Genomic DNA, 19300 nt, shown 5'->3' with positions numbered 1-19300 from the left:
TTGGGATCCTAACTTTGTATACTAACCCATGTGGCAGTTGATTTGACAACATTTCCTCTAATTTATAGACAAAGTGAATTAACTTGCCAAATCATCTGCCACATAGGTTGGGGATATAAAGTTAAGATCCCAACTTTTTGTGTATAGCATTATCCATTTAATTAAGAACTGAAAAGGAGCAACAAAACTTTAAGTTCAGAACATAGAATTATCAGCAGCCAAAATATGGAGATGGAAACTCCGTGATAAGTGAAAGTGTGTAGGAACCTTGAATAATTTCTGCACAAATTCAACAGCATCACTTGGTCCAAACACCTGAGGGAAAACTAAAATCTCATTATCTAAGACCAAGGAAGGCCTAATAAGAAAATGACTTCTCACTACATAAATGGAGTTTCAAAACTTTTAATAGAAGACATACCCCCCATAGCCCATCACAGCCAAGAATGATGAACTCCTCCCTATTTGTAAGCTCAAAGGAATGAATGTCTGGAGTTGCAACAACACCAAACTGCAATTCACAAGCTACTTTCAAATTGAAACACATCATACATAATAAGTTGACCCAAATTTACGTAGCTAGAATAGAATAAAAATTCTTTGAACCACATGCCCATGATAGGATGGGTTATAATGAACCCCAGAAGAATATCTACAAAGCATAATTCATATACTAATGAGAAATGTACTTAGATAATTGAAATATATAATTAACACAATTCCCTTGAATTTGGATACAGAGAAAATGTGATACTGCAGGGTCATTTAATAAAAAGATGGGAAATAAAACCTTCTTGAACTGGCGATCCCCAAAAGCCCTAGAAACTTCTAGGCGTCCCTGTAATCGTCCATTTGTACTCACAGTACCACCAGCCTAAGAAAGCAGAAACAAGATAGTATCTCACAAGAATTAGCTTCAGAGTTCAGATAATAATATGCATAGAATGGTACCGGCATATATATTAACAAAGCTCCTTCATTTGGAAACACAATATTATCATTCAAGCGGTTGATGTAATCACTAAACCTTTTTGTTTTACTTATGGTCTGGATCATCCCTTTACATTTAAGTCTTAGGAATTTAGTTTTTGACATAATTATTTTCTAGTTTTCACACACAATGAGAAGAAATAACAAATTATACCACTATGGCAAATAGATAAGCAAAGTTAAGAAAAAATTCTTTATTGTTTCTTCCAATTTCTATCTCCATCAAATTTTTATTATTTTTGAAAGAAAAAGGGTTCAGCCAGTCAGCAGGACACAACATAGAAAATGTGAGGGCATGTCTAGTAATAAAGGGCTAAGACATAGGGTTGCAAAACTAGTAGAAATCAGATCAGTTCAACACCCTTCAAGGTATGAATAATGTCAACTATGCTTAGACTTCTAGAAGATTAAGTTATATATAAAATTGAAAAAAGAAAAGTTCAATCAAAGCAAAGTCTTTGCATCCCAAAATAAGAAAATAAACAAGCCATGCTGACCACCTACTCAGATTGGCCGGGTAAAACTGGAATCAGAATGAGCACCCTCAGATGGTCTTTCAAACCAAAATTTCTCTTTTGCCCATGATCACAAAATTATTTAATTGTCTATTAATCAAATCCATATTCCTTACGCACCAAAATTCAAAAGTACTTGCTTTACTAATATGAGCTAAGAAAGCATGAATGCCCCAAAAAATTAACTTCTCTGAACCTAACCTCACTTTCTTTTACTGATAATTAAATTACTATTGGGATTTTAAAGACATAAATATTTACTTATTATATTACAATTCTGTCTCCTGCTGAAGATTCCCAACTAGAAAGCAAGCTGTCCGACTAACAGATGAATTTTTAATAATGAAACCAAATTCAAAATTTAATTCTAACTAAAGCTCTTTTAAGACCCCGGCACTTGATAGAAGCAGATATAAACATACTGAGGAATTCATCAGATTCAATGACTCAAGGGTATGCATAGCATGACTTTATTGCTTCTTGAACTCACCATCAAAATGTGACAAAGAAAAGGATAAGCTAACCATAAGAAGATGACCAGTGGTCTAAAAGACCTGAACTTGTAACCAGAAAAGTAATTTTATAAATTAATTTGAAAGCATGATCATAGGAAAGAGTTATATACTTGCGTGTGTGTGTATCTGTGCATCAAAGTACTTTTGAATATGACACCATCACCTTTTGTATGCGAGCACGTTCTTGCGGATAGATGGCTTTGTGTTCCCTTGTCACCACAATGGCCTTCAAAGAACTTAAACCATCTGTATGATTCTGGGATCCGTGAACCACAGATCGTGCTATTACTGCTTTTGCATCCCCGACATTAGCAACAAAAACCTCGAAGAAGTACCAGTTGATATATGTTGATAAGAAATATGAAGCAAAAAACAATCAATCATATAATCGAAAGTTAAGCCTCAATGAGGGAAAGCACTCAATCAGACATTCTACTCCAGAAACATCTAGGGGCAGACAGATCAATTCTAGATGTTACAGTCCCCAAACAAAAGTGGGCTGTCCTACACTGATTCCCTTATAGTTCAACAGTTGATAAGAATTTAAATAAACTCAGTGACATATTTAATTGGAAAAAAAAAAAATTTGTTTTGTGCCTTCTTGCTGCAAGTTCTAGGTTAGACATTTGAGTCATTCATTACAGAAAATTTAAGCTGTGAACTTACAGTTCGTCCAAGTACCCAGACACACACTGCTGTAGCACCATCCTGCCATCCTCCTGATAAGAACATATAAACCAACAAACAGATGTCGATCATTTATAGTAGAATTGACAATAAAAAGAAGATTAAAAAAAGGAAATAATTATAAAAGATGCAGTGTCTACAACAAAAATTTTATATAGAAACTTAAAGTTCACTTCTTATGTGTTAAAATAAAATTTTAAATTTAAAGAGGAAGCTAGAAGATCAGACTGCTATAAGCTAAAATTTTATAAATTTAGTTACTGGTAGCTTGAAGGATTGTGTCTGTCTATTAAACCAATTATTCCAGTCCACAGCTGCAAAAAATCTTCTTATAAAATTGTTTCTGGATTTGATGCAACATGTTTAACCAAGCAGAAAAGCAATTTATACATAAAAAGCAATGCAAAGAGACCTTAATGAAGTTGGATCCGAGAGATCATTCTCCTATCTAACCTAAACTTCCGTTGCAGTGGTTTTTGACCAAGGGATTAGTACAGACACTCATTGACCTAATTCCCTTCTACACAACCCAAGGTATGTTTTTCAAAACAGAACTCTATATCACAAAGAGAACACTACTGTTTGAAAAGATAAAAAGCACAGATTCTGCTGAGGTATTAACCTAATGCGCTCTCTTGAAGAAGAGATTCGTCTGTTTTCCGAAAACCTACATCACGAAAAGAAAAAAGAAAGAAAGAAAGACAAACAAACAGCACAGCATTAGAAACATTGTTAAGTGAAGCACTTGACAAAATTAAAAAAACAATATGAAAATGTTGACTTGTACCTTCAAGTATGGCCTTTTTGGCAGCTTTCACATCCAGCTGCAACATCAAACAGCAACATAAAACACAAAACAATAATAATAAAGTTCAACAAATTCAATCTGAAAGCAGTTAAATAGATAAAATAGTATTATAAATTCACAGAAACCACAGCTATACAGTAAGAGCAAAAGCATTACAGACGTATATGAGAAAATAAACAGATAAAACAAAGCTTTTGAACGATTTTTTCCCTTGACACCAAGAAATCCTTGACCTCACATGTGCATGCATCCACTTCTAATTTGGAGACCCTAAACCGAAACAAGGATCCTATCCTCCTTGAAATTATATCAAGGAACTCAGTGTTCGAATATTTTCTTAAATTCATTATCCCAAGAGATTTTTCAAATCAAGTGAGCAGAAAAACAGCTGAAATAAGCTAACAGCCAAATTAGAAAGTTACACAATGCAAAGAAACACAAGACACACCAACTCACGTGGTAAGCCGGCTGAAACAACAGTAGCGTGTAAATGTTTCTGTGCATAATCTGCAGCTAAACGACCTCCATGTCCATCATATATTGCAAAATGCGCACATCTAAAAATTAACAACATTATATATGCACTTGTCATAACGAATCCAAAATATGTGCAATATAATGATTTTAACAAAGGCAAAAAAAAACAACCTCAAACTGTCAGGAGAATCGGTGTAGGCATCCGCCATGACAACCCAAGCGTCCTCCATAGTGTGTCTCGACCCTTTATCTTCGGCTGCATCAGCTTCTATTTCAATAAACGATCCTGATTTTTCAACTTTTTCGATTTTCGATTTCTTTACCTCCGAATTGAAGTCGAAGTTACCTTCGCGCTTCTGCTGCTGGCTCTCGCTTTCACTCATCCTGGAGTAGACTTTTGGTTCAATGAAAGAGTGAAAGCGAAATTTATTATTTTCTCCCGAAACAAACGGAGATGATGGGAAACGTGGTGTTTGGATACAGCGGAATGGAATTCTGGACTCGTTTGAAGAGTTATAATCAAAACTTTTTTTCGGTAACAGCTACAATAATAATAATAATAGTCCGCCTCTGTGTTTATACGAGGAGGTGAGGAGTTACATGTAAAATATATATATATATATATATATATATGGGAAATATTATTATATAATTAAGTGTTGTTTTTACTAATTTCTAAACTATTAATTAATATTTAAATTATTATCAAAAATGTAAATGCACCAAATTAATTTTATTTCAACTTCAAAACTTAGTTAGTCAATCCACTAGGTTTTACACACAAAAAATAATAAATTATAAACTTAATAAAATCAATTGAAGTGAATGAAAAGTTTATATAAAAAATTACAAATCACATACATGAAGATACTAATGAAGAGATTTTATTGCAAGTTATATTTAAAACTAAAATAACAAAGAATATTTTATAGCTCTTGTAGCAAATGATAGTTTGGAAAAATATGATTTATTTTATTTATTGAAATGGGTTGCATAGTGATTTTTCCCCACGGGGACGGGGCGGGGATGGGGAGTGAAGGGGTTATTAAGGGGATTGATATCAAACGGGGATTGATATCCCCTCAAATGAACCCTTATTTATAATTTAATAATTTTAATTAATATAAATTAATTTAGCGTATAGAAAATATACGAAATTAAGATATAAACAAGAAACTTGACTAATAACAATTGCTGAGAAAATAGGATAATGGCTTTTTTGACATTTTCCAAGATGAGAAAATAATATTATACACTTAATTCTACTAAGAAAATAATATTATAAGAACACTAGGATTCATCTAACTATTGCTGATAAAATTCTGAAAACTTTTAAAAAGATTATATGTTATTTGAACTAATATTATACGTATCCTCACTTTCAAATATATAAATATATACATACATAATATGTTATTAAATAATTAAATATTATTTTATTTTTAATTTAAAATCATTAAATTGTTTGATATCACACATTAAATATTTATCTATTTGTATACTTAAAATAATTATGTATAGTTTTCTTAATGTGATGCTTCTGAATCAAGTGATCGAAAATTGGGTCTCATGCAATCTGCATAAATCGGCATTCCATTTTTGTAGCTTATGTCATTCTATTAAAACAAGACTGAATCTAAGGCTACAAAGATTTCTACTAAAAGTTTATCTTATTATTGTAAGGGGAAAATTATACTTTTCTTTTAAGGTAGCCAAAACCTATGGCGTAAAAGCGAGAACAGAATGAATTTAGAAGGGAAGCCCCATAACATGCACTCAACTACTAACAAGTTGCAGACTTGTAACAATGATTTTGTTAAGTAGCTGAAAAATAATGCTAAGAAGACCTATGAAGTCAGGACTAATCAGATTAGCACTATAATGTATAAAACAAAAATTGCATTCACGCTGCTACAAAGTGAAGTATCCCATCTACTTGATATGATTTATACATAGGACTGTTTCACGCTGAGATGTAGCACGAAACAATTTCTTCAGGTTTAACGATTAGCACAGCTGCAACATCTTAGTTACATCTTGAGCAACGTTGTTTTACAACCACCCAACAAAAGCTACAAGAAGAAAAGTTCATGTGGTAGATTCACCTTCCCCTAAGCATCTCCTGCATAAGAATGAATCAGTATTTATATCAACACTTCATCCACCAAGTATCTTAGAGAGGTGCATTGATTTCAGGAGCACATTTCTGAACAAGCAAGATTTCAGGGGATCTAACAAGGGAAAGTTTCCTCCTTTTCCAACCAATTGTTGATTTGGTTGAAGTTTCATTTGTAGTTGTGTTTCTTCCATACCTTATTGTTGTCATTCATCACCTCCAGTCATACAGTAAAATATGGGAAACCAGATCATAGATTTTGACAAATATAAAAAATAAAATTAATTTAAGCATACCTTTGTCCTAGAGCTCATATCACATTCTATTGACATATGATTTCTACCTTTGTCAACAGTAATTCTCAGTCTTTCAGCAAATTATTATTATTATTATTATATTTCAAACAAATAACAGGTCACCTGCTATTATTAATTTAACCTCTATTTTTATTACAAGTGCGATTGAGCCATCTGTTCTCACTATAATAGAAATGTGCATGCTTTATGTATTTTAGTAAACATATTTCTCCTTCCTGGGGGTTTTGGACCATTGGGAATCTACAACTTATTTAATAAACTTAATCAGTCAGTTATAAGCGCTTATGCAAGTATATTCGAAAGTGCATTATTTTGCCTGCAAAAATTATACATGTGTATGCATGCAATCATAGAATACTTTACCAATCTGGCAGTAGCAATTGATAACTGCTGTCTTTCTTTCTTCTCACGGGAACATTCTCCACACCAGGTGGAGAAATCTTTTTGATACCTCTTCATCTCCCTAAAGATCGAACTGTTGGGAGGAAAAAAAAAAAAAAGAACTTGTGAGAATAGAGGCAATGGAACTTCTAAATACAAATTCAAATAAGTCCTGTCTAAGAAATAACAAGCAGAAAATGAATCAGCTGAAGCAGCAGCTTTAGAATCTTTCACTGAGCATTATCACACCACTTATAAGTTCTGTAGTCTTACTAACTCAAGGGTGAACCCCAAATATTCTAATTGCAACCTAAACTGAACACTCATCTGATACAGACAGAAGCTTAGTTTGCAAGGAAATAGAGAAATTGTAACCAAATCAAGATGATTCTTTCAGCTAGATCTCTTTCAGTAACAGGTAGAAAAAGCTAGCAGCATTTGATGCAACACTCAGCAATGCAGTATCTCTGGTTGGACCTTCACTTATATACCCATTCAACATTTCCCGACCACTGAAGGAAAATTAAATCTGTTTCAATGTATTGGCAGAAAACCATTTCATGTTTTTGGCAAATTAATAACCCAGTTCAACTGAACTTTTATTAGCCATATCCAAACCACTAAAATTAATCCAACTTTCAGTTAACAGGCAGCCAACAATAGATGCAAGAAGTCAGATAATTCCACTGTCCAACCCAATCACTTTGAAGGGCTCCCAGTGGTTTGCCAATCGTGCAAGATAGAGCATATATATGATTGGCACATCATAAACTTTCAAATATTTACAAATGATTTGTTATCTTATGCCTACTACATACCACAAACTATTATTTACTTGTGCAGTTTAAATAAGTAAAAGCTTATTCATGCACAATATCACACTAAAACGATCCAACTATTGTATAATGAGTTGCACCAAAATCGAAAACTGGTTGGCTTGACGTGCAACTCCAAGAACTAGAGGCCAAATGCATCCTCAGGAATCACTAATCCAGGGACGGATGCGCTCCAAAATATTATTGGGTTTGAATTCCAAATTCTAATTAAAAGGAATATGCAGAGGCTATCTGCAATATTATGAGCCATTGCATCACAAAGACATGTGAAATCATGTTTACCAAAGAGCAACTTAATCAAATTTAGTTTGATGTTGTATACATCAAGCATCAAACTAGATTTTTGAAATATCATACTGTTAGGACTTCATGTAATGGCAGGGCACAAAACCAAGGCACACCACAAAAGCAAGACAGAGAGGAAGACACAAAAGCAAGGCAGCAGCTGGACCACTATGAAAATGCAGACACGTGGCAAATAAAATCAAGGGTTGTTAGAGGAGAAAGGGGTATAAAAATAGAAGAAAAGAAGGAGAGAGGGGAGAGACATTTTTCAGGAAAAAATAGGCAGCTTCGGCTGAGAAGGAGAGCCCAGCCTCTCGAATGCTGGTGAAGGAGGCCTGAGCTGGAGATCCTGCAGTTCAGTGCTTAGTTTCTTTAATATTTGGTTTCTTGATTTTCTATCCGTATTATTAGAACTGGTTGTAAGCAAAACAGAGCATTTGCGCTTTCTGTGGCAGTTATTTTATTTTAATATCAAGAATACATTCTGAACAACAACTTGACTACTGTTTATTGCAATATTTCATACAACATTCATTGTCAACATTCACTGTTACATTGTCATTGTTTCCACTATGGTCTGATTGCTGAGGCATCCGAACAACCGCGTCGAAGCCAGCCTGAGTTATTTGCCAGATAATCGACAGCAGGTGCCTATCATAATGTTAGGATTGGGACACTTGTCCTCAATCCAACGCTCACTCTTTATTATAAATATGTGTTTTAAGTTTCAAAAGAGAGAAGAAAAAAAATATATTAGGGTTTTGGTTTGAGGGCAGCCATTCTTGGCTGATTTAGGGAGGTCTCCGGCGCCTCGAATGGCCGGAAAATGGGAGGTCTCCGGCGCTTCGAATGGCCGGAAAATGGGAGGTCCCGAACTCCTCGAATTGTTCGGTTTATCTTTGTAATGTTTTAGTTAATGAATAGTTTTAGTTTATTATGTTTTTTGTATTTTAATTTTGTGTTTTGGTTGAATAAGAGTTGGGTTCCTAACAAATGGTATCAGAGCGCGTTCGATCCAACGGAGAAGATAGATGATGGTCGGAAAAGTGATGAGTCACCGGAAAATGTTCATGGAGGAGGCTGACTTGAAGAAAAATCATCACAGGGAGAAATGAGTCCGAAAGCGCAAAAAGAGAAGAAGAGGAAAACGAAAATAGAAGAAGAAGAAGAAGGAGAAGAAAATGAAACGCCAGCGGAAGCGAAAAAGAAAAAAAACAAAAGACAGAAGGAAGAAGAAAGAAAGACGAAGGAGAAGAAAGAAGAAAAGAAAAAGACAAGGAGAAGAAAGAGAAAGGAGAGAGAAAAAAATAATAATAAATAAAAAAAGGGCTGGAGGGCAGTGGCGGTGGCTTGTGGTTGTGGTTTGCTTGGGAAAATAGGAGACAGCTGTAAATGACAGCTTTGAACAGAGAAAAAGAAGAGAAGATATGAGGCGTTGGAAAGAGAAAAAAAAAAAAAATTTAAAACAGTGGACGGGAAACAGCTTTGACATGTAGAGACAGCTTTAAAAAAAAAAAAACTCATCTTGAGGACAAGATGATTTTGAAGGGGAGAGAAATGTTAGGATTGGGACACTTGTCCTCAATCCAACGGTCACTCTTTATTATAAATATGTGTTTTAAGTTTCAAAAGAGAGAAGAAAAAATATATTAGGGTTTTGGTTTGAGGACAGCCATTCTTGGCTGATTTAGGGAGGTCTTCGGCGCCTCGAATGGCCGAAAAATGAGAGGTCTCAGGCGCCTCGAATGGCCGAAAAATGGGAGGTCTCCGGCGCCTCGAATGGCTGGAAAATGGGAGGTCTCGAACTCCTCGAATTGTTCGGTTTATCTTTGTAATATTTTAGTTAATGAATAGTTTTAGTTTATTATGTTTTTTGTATTTTAATTTTGTGTTTTTGTTGAATAAGAGTTAGGTTCCTAACACATTCCTAATAGAAGTGAATGAATGAGGGAAGGGAAACTATAATGGCTAAGCTTTAATGCAACTATGACTAAGAAATTTATCAGATAACTGTTAGGATCTCAAGTGCAAAGTATGAGACTTGAATCCCACATTGAAAAATACGGGCAACTGGTGTGGGGTTTATACGAGTTTGAGTTCTCCCATCTTAATAGCTAGCTTTTGAGGTGTGGTTCTCTCAAGGTTCGTATCATTTGGTATCTAAGTCATTACCACATTTTCCAGTTACAATCGTACGGAGCGGGTGGTGACGCGAGCATTACAATGTTCCCTCAGGCCTAGCAAGGAGTTAGCGCACAACCAGCTTGGTATGAGACTTGGATCCCACATTGGATAATATGAGCAACTAGTGTAGGGTTTATATGACCTTGAGCTCTTCCATCTCAATAGCTAGTTTTTTAGGTATGGTTTTTTCAAGGTTCATATCAATAACACTGAAAAGTTTCCTGTTTGGTTGGTTAAGGAGTCGCATTTGAAAATAAAAATATTAAAATACTCAAATTGCCATGACAAAAACATTACTTCACCAAAATGTCAAATAATATGGCAGAAAAAGATTAATCATGACATTTATTCAATATAATAATAAACTAACTTTTTCAAGAAGTCATAGGCCCAAAGATTAAGTGAAAGACATGGCTATAAATAAAGTGTAAGAAACAATAAGCACCTTCTGCACCATAGAAGTAGATTGATCCTATGACCAGATGTTGTGGCTCTAGCACCATGGCGATGACGACCACGATGAAGTACAGCTCGTCCAGCGACATGAGCATAGTCAAAGATCTCCTACTTTCAAGGGAAACTCCATCAAGAAAGTATAGAGGCAAAGAAAGTTCATAATACCTTAATTATATATAAATATACACAAACGAGCAGAGAGAGAGAGATATACATACTATGTGGTAAGAAAAAATACATACAATGCAAGAAAAAAGAATAATTCGCCATCAGGAATAGTTCAAATTAGCAACACAGGTCTAGAACACAATTGTACTGGCAAAAGACACAATAGTATGCCATCCAAAAAATTACTGAAATCTTAATATTTCATTATTTCACCAAGAACTCTTATTTACCCAGAAATCTATCTAGCAAAACTACCTCGCTAGGACACAACAATGATGATCCTCCAAGACATTTTCACCTAACTACAACTAGACAAAAGCACCAAAGAGAAAATCAGCAAAAACTCATCATGATGAATCATCACTTCAACCATTACTCAGTACAAATACAATTGGTATGGTCATTATTGTTATTATATTGAAAAGCTGCAGTGTTGACATCATTGCACTTCTACTGCATGAGGCAACTAACAACTACAAGCTCCACCATCATCATCAATAACTTTACTGTTTAAGTCTAAACCTTGTGTTGCAGTGCACAGTAGAAACTCATGACAAATCTATTGTGATGGGGGCTATATTTATTTCATTTCCAATAATATTTCTCATATAACTTCAAATACACATTCCAACCCAAAAATAATTAAATAAATAAAAATTAATTATATTAAAGAAAGCCTAACATCACACATATTCTTTTATTAATATATGAATTGAGATTTGCGCAATATACTCTAAGGACACATTCTAACCATTCCCAAAGTATGACCAACCAAGAAAGCCAGATATGGAACACCAATATGAAACAGCCAACCATACATAAAGGTCATAAATGCCAGAAGCTAGAAGTTTGAAGCACCACAATGCATCATCCATCCACAGGCCAGTTCTCAAGTTTCTAGGTATATTTTAGAACTTGTATAGTCCTAGTGCAAACCCATAAAAACATTAGCTAGAAGGATATTACCTCTGCTTAATACCAATATGCTTATCATTTATTTATTTATTTTTCCAATAAGAAACTCAAGAAATCTTAAATTGAGATAAGGACTTTCAAAGCAGTGAAGAAGCCACTTAGATATTATTACACCTTACAAACTAAACATACCTCTGATTGACTTCCTGTATTTACATGTTTTTCACATCGCGTTCCCCGGAAAAACAATTCTCCACCAGAAAATTGCTTACCCAAGCATACATTCAAGGTTACTTCTGAGTCATCCACATGAAAGCCTAGAAATATAATATTTTTCATGTTTAGACTACATGGTTTTGATTGAAATGAAATCTAATAAAGAAGTACATATATGCTATTAAACAGAACTTCTTGTTGGTATACTGACATAGTAAATTCTATTTAAAATTTGAAAAGAAAAAATGCGTCTGCAGCCAAGTTCTGTGTGCTAAGTGGCAAATTAATGAGTAAAAATGATAAATATATATATTAAAAAAAACAGTACATAGTAATTAATGAGTAATAAACAAAAAGGAAATCTTTGACTATATAAGCACGTTACTGATATTGATGATGATAACTGCAATGGAATTATTACAAACTAATTGTAAAAAACAGTCAAAATTTCTAATTATGAAGTTCACCACAATACAATGCACATATAAGCCATTTGAGAGTGTAAAATCAAGTGAAGTCATTAGAAGAACAATCTCAAAAGAAATGTATAGGAAAAAGAACATACCTAAGTCAACATCCCTATCTTTACCATACTCAACAACAAAACCATGATGCGAATCCAGAGTTGATCCGCCGACCTCAGCAAAGAAAACTGTACAAGAAAGAATAAGTTAATCTGTTACTGACTAAGAATATCTTAAAGTAAAATAGCAGATATTGGAATTTCTACAATGAACACATAGCCATCACCTTTAGATAGAGGACGAATAAAACTCTCCATAAGTTTGTCAAGCATGGTTTCAAGGCCAAAATCATCAAGTACAGCACCATACTTATTCATTGTATTCGGCCGCATGATTCGAAATTTTGCTTCGTTAACCCATTTTTCAAAGTTTTCAACCTACCGAATCAAAATAAAATCTTAGGAATACATATGCAAAAGTACACTGAAGTACTTCAAAGGTTATTACCTCAGCTAACAATAACTCGCAGAAGTGTGGCTGAAGCATCTCAAAAGTAAACACACTTGGAGACGGTTCTGAAATTATTTTTCTAAAACTTTCCTGTGTGTTATCACTGATTGCTTTGAGAAATGAAGGGACAAAGAATGTACTAGGGTGCATAGTGTATAACTCTCGATGAAGAGGCTGCACAGAAGTGAAAGGGAAGTCTTTATCAATTATCTCATCCCCTCCAAAAGGGAAAACCGATCAGAAAATCCACAGCAAGTGTATTACCTGGTAATTTGATATTATTTTCTGCCTGTATTCTCTATGTCTCAGAGCCTAATACATGACATTCCAAACAAAAGTCATAGAGCATCTCCAGCAGATAAGTATCGTAGATATAAAATTATGTATATTTTATTAATTATAACAACTAAAGAGCTTCAATACAGTACATAACTTGCTTTTCAAGGGAAGAAGAAATGATACAAATGAAGTCAATGTCAAAATCTACACTGATTTGATTGAGTTCACAGGGCAGAAGATTCATATGAGTAACTTAGAAGTTAAATAATCACACCATAATAACAAGGCTGCTAAACAGAATTTTGACAAACACTGTACAATAACACAAGGTATCACCACCATTGAAATGAACTAAATTAAAGAGAAGATACTGAAGTGAAACAATTAAGCTATGCCTTAAGTTGAGTACGAAACTAGGGAAGTCCTCAATTACATGATTACACAATAACTTTTGGTGTAGTGACAACATCTTTTAATCAGTTTGGGTAGTGATGCATGCAAATAAGCCCAGCTAACTCAATTACATTAACAACATTATATCTTCAAAAGAAAAAACCCACTCTAAATTTATTCACACATAAAACATGTTTTAGAACAACATCAAACAATTAAGCATTGTTTATCAAATCAAAGGAGTTTATATAGAATTAAGATGTTTTGCATGGCATCCTTTTAGACGCTTAAAGAAAATTGAGGAAGAGATTACTCTGGTTCAATATCTATACTTTAAAATTCATTGCACCTGAACCTCTTGTAATGTAAAATGATCCAAAATCAAAATCTTGCTTACTCATTTTTCTAGTGACTAAGCTAATAATCTAGTTATTCAGAACTTCCTTGTCCTGAAAAGTGATCCAAAATAAAATTCTTTTCGGCATATGTCACTTTTCTATTGACCCAGACAACAAGCTCGGACCTCCTTGTAATGTAAAATAATCCAACATCAAGATCTCTTCTGCTTGTTCATTTGTCTAGTGACCTAGCTTATAAGCTCGTTAACTGAATATATAATCCTAAATCTTACTCGAAACATCTACTTAAAAAACAAATCATAACAAGTAACAATTCAGAGGTAGAAATACTAACTTTAGATTATTGAACCAGTTTTGAAGGAAATTCCATCACTGCAATTTGAGAACAAGGACAAGAAATGAAAGCAAGAACAGTGCAGACATCAATGTAAAACCTCGTAACACTCTTCCATTTAAACCTACGCTTCAAATTCTCGAAAAAGAATATTCTTACAGGATTTATAAATTTTTTTTCCGTAGCTTTTCCGTCTAAGCAAACGAGGAAAAAGAAAGATAAAATTCTGACATATATAGCAAAAACATACTCTTGTTCTCTCCCCATGCGGCAAGTACTTCAACAGAATCTCTCTCATGAACTTCACTTTTTCATCTCTGTTAACAGCAAGCATAGTTGGAGGCAAGTACCTCTCCAAAGAGCTAAAAATTGAAGGACTGAAATCTAGTTGCAGATCCTCGTAGCTCTCTGGCTTGTGGTCCTTGCTGGGGTTCAGCCGCAGCCTCTGGTTTTGGCTCGGCGCTACGACCACCGTCACCAGCTGCGACTGCCTCTGGCTCGAATCTTCGGAGGCGACACCGTTCTTCACGTCTCCGGCCCCCGGAGGTGTCTCCCGGCGATCGCCAGAGGACATGGTGATCAGAGTGTGAAATTTGGAGAAATTCAAGGTTTCGGATGTGGCATTTGTTGAATTTATAAATATACAAGGGGTAAATGGGAGCTTAAAAAAGAATAGGGTTTTTAGGTTTTGTTTATAACGTAATACTACTCACTCACCCTAACAAGCAATGTGCAAAGAGTATGAATGCTCATTATTAATAGGCCAAAGGACTATTTCCCACCCAAGATATGCTGCTATTGTAAGTTTCCCCCTTTTAACTTTGAAAATTTCAAATACCCACCTATGAGCAATTAAAATTAACGGAACCTAAACCCTTAAAATTTTATCTTTTTTTTCCTCCTAAACTTTAAAAACTAAAAGTTTTCCCCTAACCTAAGTTTAAAAAAATGACAGTTTTCCTCCAAGGTTTAGTTTCTAGATCTCTGACATTATTATCGATGGCTTCTCCTTCCCGAAGTTTCCTCTTACTTTGATAGTTTCTCTCCACCTATTTAGACGTCCGATCTACATCGAATGAGTCGTGGAAGACGAAAAGCTTCGTCTTCTCCAACGAAGCTCTTCATCTTTCACGGTTCATTCGATATCAATCAGACATCTAAATGGATGGAAAAAGACCATCGGAGGGAGAGGTCGTTGGCAATGGCATCGGAGATCTGAAAACTAAACCCTAAGGGAAAACTGTCATTTTTTAAAACTTTGGTTGAGAAAAAACTTTTAGTTTCTAAAATTTAGAGGAGGAAAAGGAGATTATATTTTAGTTTATTTTTAATATTAAAGATAAAATGGCGATTTTACTCCTGCTATTGTTAATTTTAAGTAGTCATGGGTAGATATTTGAAATTTTTAAAGTTAAATGAGAGAAACTTAAAAAAACAACATACCTTGGCGGGGAATAAGTCCTTTGGCCTTGTTAATATTTTGTATAAATTTAAAGGCCAAAAGAGTTATTCTCAACTAAGGATAAAATTATCAATTTATCATTAAACTCTAAAATTTTAAAAATTTATATCATTTCTCTATTAGTTTGAAAAATTAATATTTCTCCCAAAAGTTTTGAGAAATTCATTTTTCCCTCTTAAGGTTTCAAAATCTTCCTTCCATTTTTCAACAACCATCTCTGGTTGAGCCATCTTGTTTCTCTATTATCAACAATGGATGATAGCATCTCATTGACACAATTTAGCAAAAAAGGCTTCGTTTAGACGACAAATCCTTCATCTAGAAGATGAATCGCCTAATTCATCTTCGTCCAAAAGACAAAGAAGACAATTTGTCTTCTAGACAACAAATGATTTGTTCTCAATTGCCTTCGTTGCCAAATTGCATAAGTGAGATGCTATCGTCCATCATCAATGGTAGAGAAAGAAGATGGCTCAACCAAAGTTAATTGTCGAAAAATGGAAGAAAGATTTTGAAACCCCAGCGAAAAATGTAATTTCTCAAAACTTATTCATAAGAAGAAATTATTAGTTTTTCAAACTAAGGGGAGAGAAATGATGTAAACTTTTATATTTTTTAATATTACTGATTAAATAATTATTTTACCTTTGATCATAACAGAAAATTTTAATAAAAATTAGATGATGGATAGATATTTGACTTTTTAGAATCTCACGGGTAGATATTTAAAAATGAGTAAGAATAAATCTTTCAGCATATTATTATTCCAAGAAATACTTGGGTAATTTGAATATGTTTGTTTGTTAATAATGACCGGCCAAAAGACTTGTTTCTATCCAAGGTGTAGTAAAACCCTAATTTTCAAAAGTCTGAACACTTATTTATGAATCAATTTTTGTTAAAAATTTTAATTAGAATTAGAAGTAAAACCGTTATTTATTAAAAAATTTAAAAATTAAAATTTTATTATATTTTCCTTCTCTGGTTTAAAAATCTCATAATCCCCCCCTCAAAGTTTGAAAAGTGACAATTTCCCCTTGAGATTTTTTCTCTTCTCTTCAACAAAAATTTGTTGTCTTTGGTTGTTGGCAAACCTCCCTCTCACCGTACATCTCCCTCCTAGTCTTTCTCTTCCTTCCCTTTTTGACTATCTTCGATCGAGACAAAAACGAATGGTCTCGTCACAAAGTTGACAAGTCTTCATCTAAGACAAAGATGCATAGTCTTCGTATGAGGCGAAGACAATTTTGTCTTCTTCTTGGCTGGAGAGGGAAGAGAGAGAGACCAAAAGGGATAGATAAGGCGAAAGGGAGGACAACCGATGGTCAGAGAAAATGAATTGTTGTCGGAGAGAAGAGAAAAAAACCTTAGAGGGGAATTGCACTTTTTAAACTTTGGGTGGGGAGAAATTGAGAGATTTTTAAACTTGGAGAGGAAAATGTGATAAAACTTTAATTAAAATTTTTTTTCAATAAATAATAGTTTTACCCTTAATCTTAATTGAAATTGTTAACAGAAATTGGCTCATAGGTGAGTGTTTAAAAGCTAGATAATGAGACTTTGGATTTCACTATACCTTGAGTGGGAACAAGTTTAGAGTTTAAGGTTTTAGGGTATTAGGATTATGGGCTATAAGCCCAAAATAAAGAGGAGATACCAAGGCTAATATACTGGAATGAAGTTTTGCATTGTCTGTGAGTGCATGATATAATTGTATTATTCTCATGATTTCCCGCTAGCTAATTTTTAATAAATCTTCAGCCTTACATTTTCTTCGAATATGTGCCAGTTTAGCAGTTTATGGTATTTGTAAGTATCTTAATATTTGACCTCTCTTGCTGAGAATCTAAGCCTTAGCTGTGTCATTTGCTTTGTAAAATTCTCTGCAAATGTAACTGAATTTCACCTATAGTTGGCAGTGATGTCCGAAACAATCGTTTGACTGCTAGCATTCCTCGGAACATTGGCAATTGCACTGCCAAGTCTTGTATGTAACATTATAATTCATTGAGGCTAGGCTTACTTGAAATGCCTAACTAGTATCAATTTAGCTTTTCAAGGCCAGTTAATTTATTTATATTTTAATCTTTTATTATTACTGGCGGGGACTTGTCATACAACCAGCTTACTGGAGCCACATTGTAGGTGCTTGTCACACTTTTTTTGTTTTTGAAACCAGCTTGGTCTTGATACTTTGAATGCTGAAGTTGCTCTAACTTTTGACTGTTTCTGCTAGATCCTGGCAAGGTAATCAGCTTACAGGGCAGATTCCTTCGGTGATTGGTCTAACGCAGACTTGTACGTTCTTTTAACTAATTGTTTAATGAAGTTATTTCTCAATTTACAAGTGGTCACAACTGACGCTTTATGAATTTCTGTTGTGCGCTTCTGAGATCCCTATCCTGTCCAGGGATTTAAGCTGCAACCAGTTAAGTGGACGAATTCCTCCCATTTTGGGAATTTAACTTACAGAGAAATTGTAAGTATATTCTTGCCTCATTTGTAAATTGTAATTTATTATCCCTGTTTTCTGGTGGGATATTCTCTAATATGAAAAAGTAACACTGACATTATATAAACTGGATATGTCCTGCCAGAATTGTTCCAATCTTTATGGACTTTATTTTCGTGGGGGCGTGCTAAATATAGCTGTGTCAATTTTGTTTTATTTCGTGGAAATTTTTAACCGTTCTCTTTCTCTACAGCCTAATTGGCCGTGCCAAACTTTAAATTCTTCTCTGAAAAGCTTGTAAGTTTGTAAGCATACTTAGTGTTTCAAGATGTTAAGCATATGCTTTGTTTTTGTCAATTTTGACATCACGTGTTATCAGAGACTTGGCATTCAAAGGGTTATACAGGGATGTACCATTCTCAATTTCTAAGTAAAAGCAATTGGAGTTTCTATGAGTTCTCCTGCAAGCAAGCATGTCTCAAAATTTTTTAATTCCATTCATATTGTTACCTTTTTCCTATTGAAAGTACATTACATTTTAATTTTCATCTTCTTACAGAGTTTTGAAAAACAATCAGTTAAATATTAAGATACTTACAAACATTTTTAAAATCTATTAATAAATATTTTTATGTTTTTATTCTTAAACAGCTCCAAGGTTAATATGCAATGTCATTTTGTCTCCAGTAGCCAATGCATATCGTTTTCCACGCACAATCAGCAATGAAATTAGAGTACTGCTAATTCCCTTTTTAACCAAATCGTATTCCCAACAATATTAGTCATCTACACCATCACCATGGCAAAGGCTAACAGAGATTGTAAACACACCTAAGCAACACCCTGGTCCCCAGAGAAATTTTCAAGAGAGGTCTAAAAGATCAATAGTACATCCCAAATATCCCATCTAAGCCATATTATGATAGCTATTGAAGCCTAACTTTTATTAAGACCAAAGAAACTATTCCTTGCATATATATAAATTAAAACCCATCTAGTTTATAGCTCAAATAAAATCTATTAACTCTAGATATTGCAAGATTTCAAGCTTCTAATCCTGAAATGGTCAGTTTGACTCCTCTAGATCCCAGATAGCGAGAAGAAATGGTCATTCTCAAAACTATAAGGACTCGATAAAACCCAACACATTAGATAGCTGAAATTGATGACACTGGCCCTGA

At 34.2% G+C, this 19300-nt stretch overlaps 2 protein-coding genes across 3 annotated transcripts; both read right to left on the bottom strand.

Moving 5' to 3' along the window:
* Nucleotides 1-267: 267 nt before the first annotated feature.
* Nucleotides 268-4567, bottom strand: LOC123204712 (probable protein phosphatase 2C 8; the record flags this gene model as incomplete). Its single annotated transcript, XM_044621505.1, is given in 9 exon segments — nucleotides 268-315; nucleotides 422-511; nucleotides 791-874; nucleotides 2184-2342; nucleotides 2687-2739; nucleotides 3330-3374; nucleotides 3495-3531; nucleotides 3964-4072; nucleotides 4164-4567. Coding segments are annotated over 9 exon segments (837 nt in total), but the record flags the coding sequence as incomplete, so codon positions are not given.
* Nucleotides 4568-5736: 1169 nt separating this feature from the next.
* On the bottom strand, nucleotides 5737-14919 carry LOC123204711 (2-oxoglutarate and iron-dependent oxygenase domain-containing protein CP2-like). 2 transcript variants are annotated; one of them, XM_044621503.1, is made up of 9 exons: nucleotides 14456-14917; nucleotides 13105-13152; nucleotides 12838-13014; nucleotides 12617-12767; nucleotides 12432-12518; nucleotides 11843-11967; nucleotides 10557-10675; nucleotides 6789-6900; nucleotides 5737-6114 (listed from the first exon to the last, which is right to left on the bottom strand). In XM_044621503.1, exons 1-9 carry the CDS (start codon nucleotides 14777-14779, stop codon nucleotides 6094-6096), a joined length of 1164 nt encoding a protein of 387 aa, XP_044477438.1. In that variant the 5' UTR covers nucleotides 14780-14917; the 3' UTR covers nucleotides 5737-6093. The 2 variants fall into 2 exon arrangements, with proteins under 2 accessions (XP_044477438.1, XP_044477439.1); XM_044621504.1 differs by lacking the exon at nucleotides 5737-6114 and having other exon boundaries at nucleotides 6829-7318; nucleotides 14456-14919.
* Between the last annotated feature and the right edge of the window lie 4381 nt (nucleotides 14920-19300).

The sequence above is a fragment of the Mangifera indica genome, chromosome 20 (assembly GCF_011075055.1).
Source record: "Mangifera indica cultivar Alphonso chromosome 20, CATAS_Mindica_2.1, whole genome shotgun sequence".
Lineage (NCBI taxonomy): Eukaryota > Viridiplantae > Streptophyta > Magnoliopsida > Sapindales > Anacardiaceae > Mangifera > Mangifera indica.
Note: the sequence above shows the minus strand (reverse complement) of the source record. Positions and strands in the feature narration are given on the sequence as shown.

What these genes read in the sequence shown, in the direction of transcription:
- LOC123204711 (XM_044621503.1), bottom strand. Translation starts at nt 14,779, where the DNA reads ATGTCCTCTGGCGATCGCCGGGAGACACCTCCGGGGGCCGGAGACGTG. An exon ending in CGCATGGGGAGAGAACAAGA is followed by an intron (nt 13,153 to 14,455) that starts GTATGTTTTTGC and finishes GTCATGTATTAG; the next exon opens with GCTCTGAGACATAGAGAATA. An exon ending in AGATAGGGATGTTGACTTAG is followed by an intron (nt 11,968 to 12,431) that starts GTATGTTCTTTT and finishes TTATATTTCTAG; the next exon opens with GCTTTCATGTGGATGACTCA.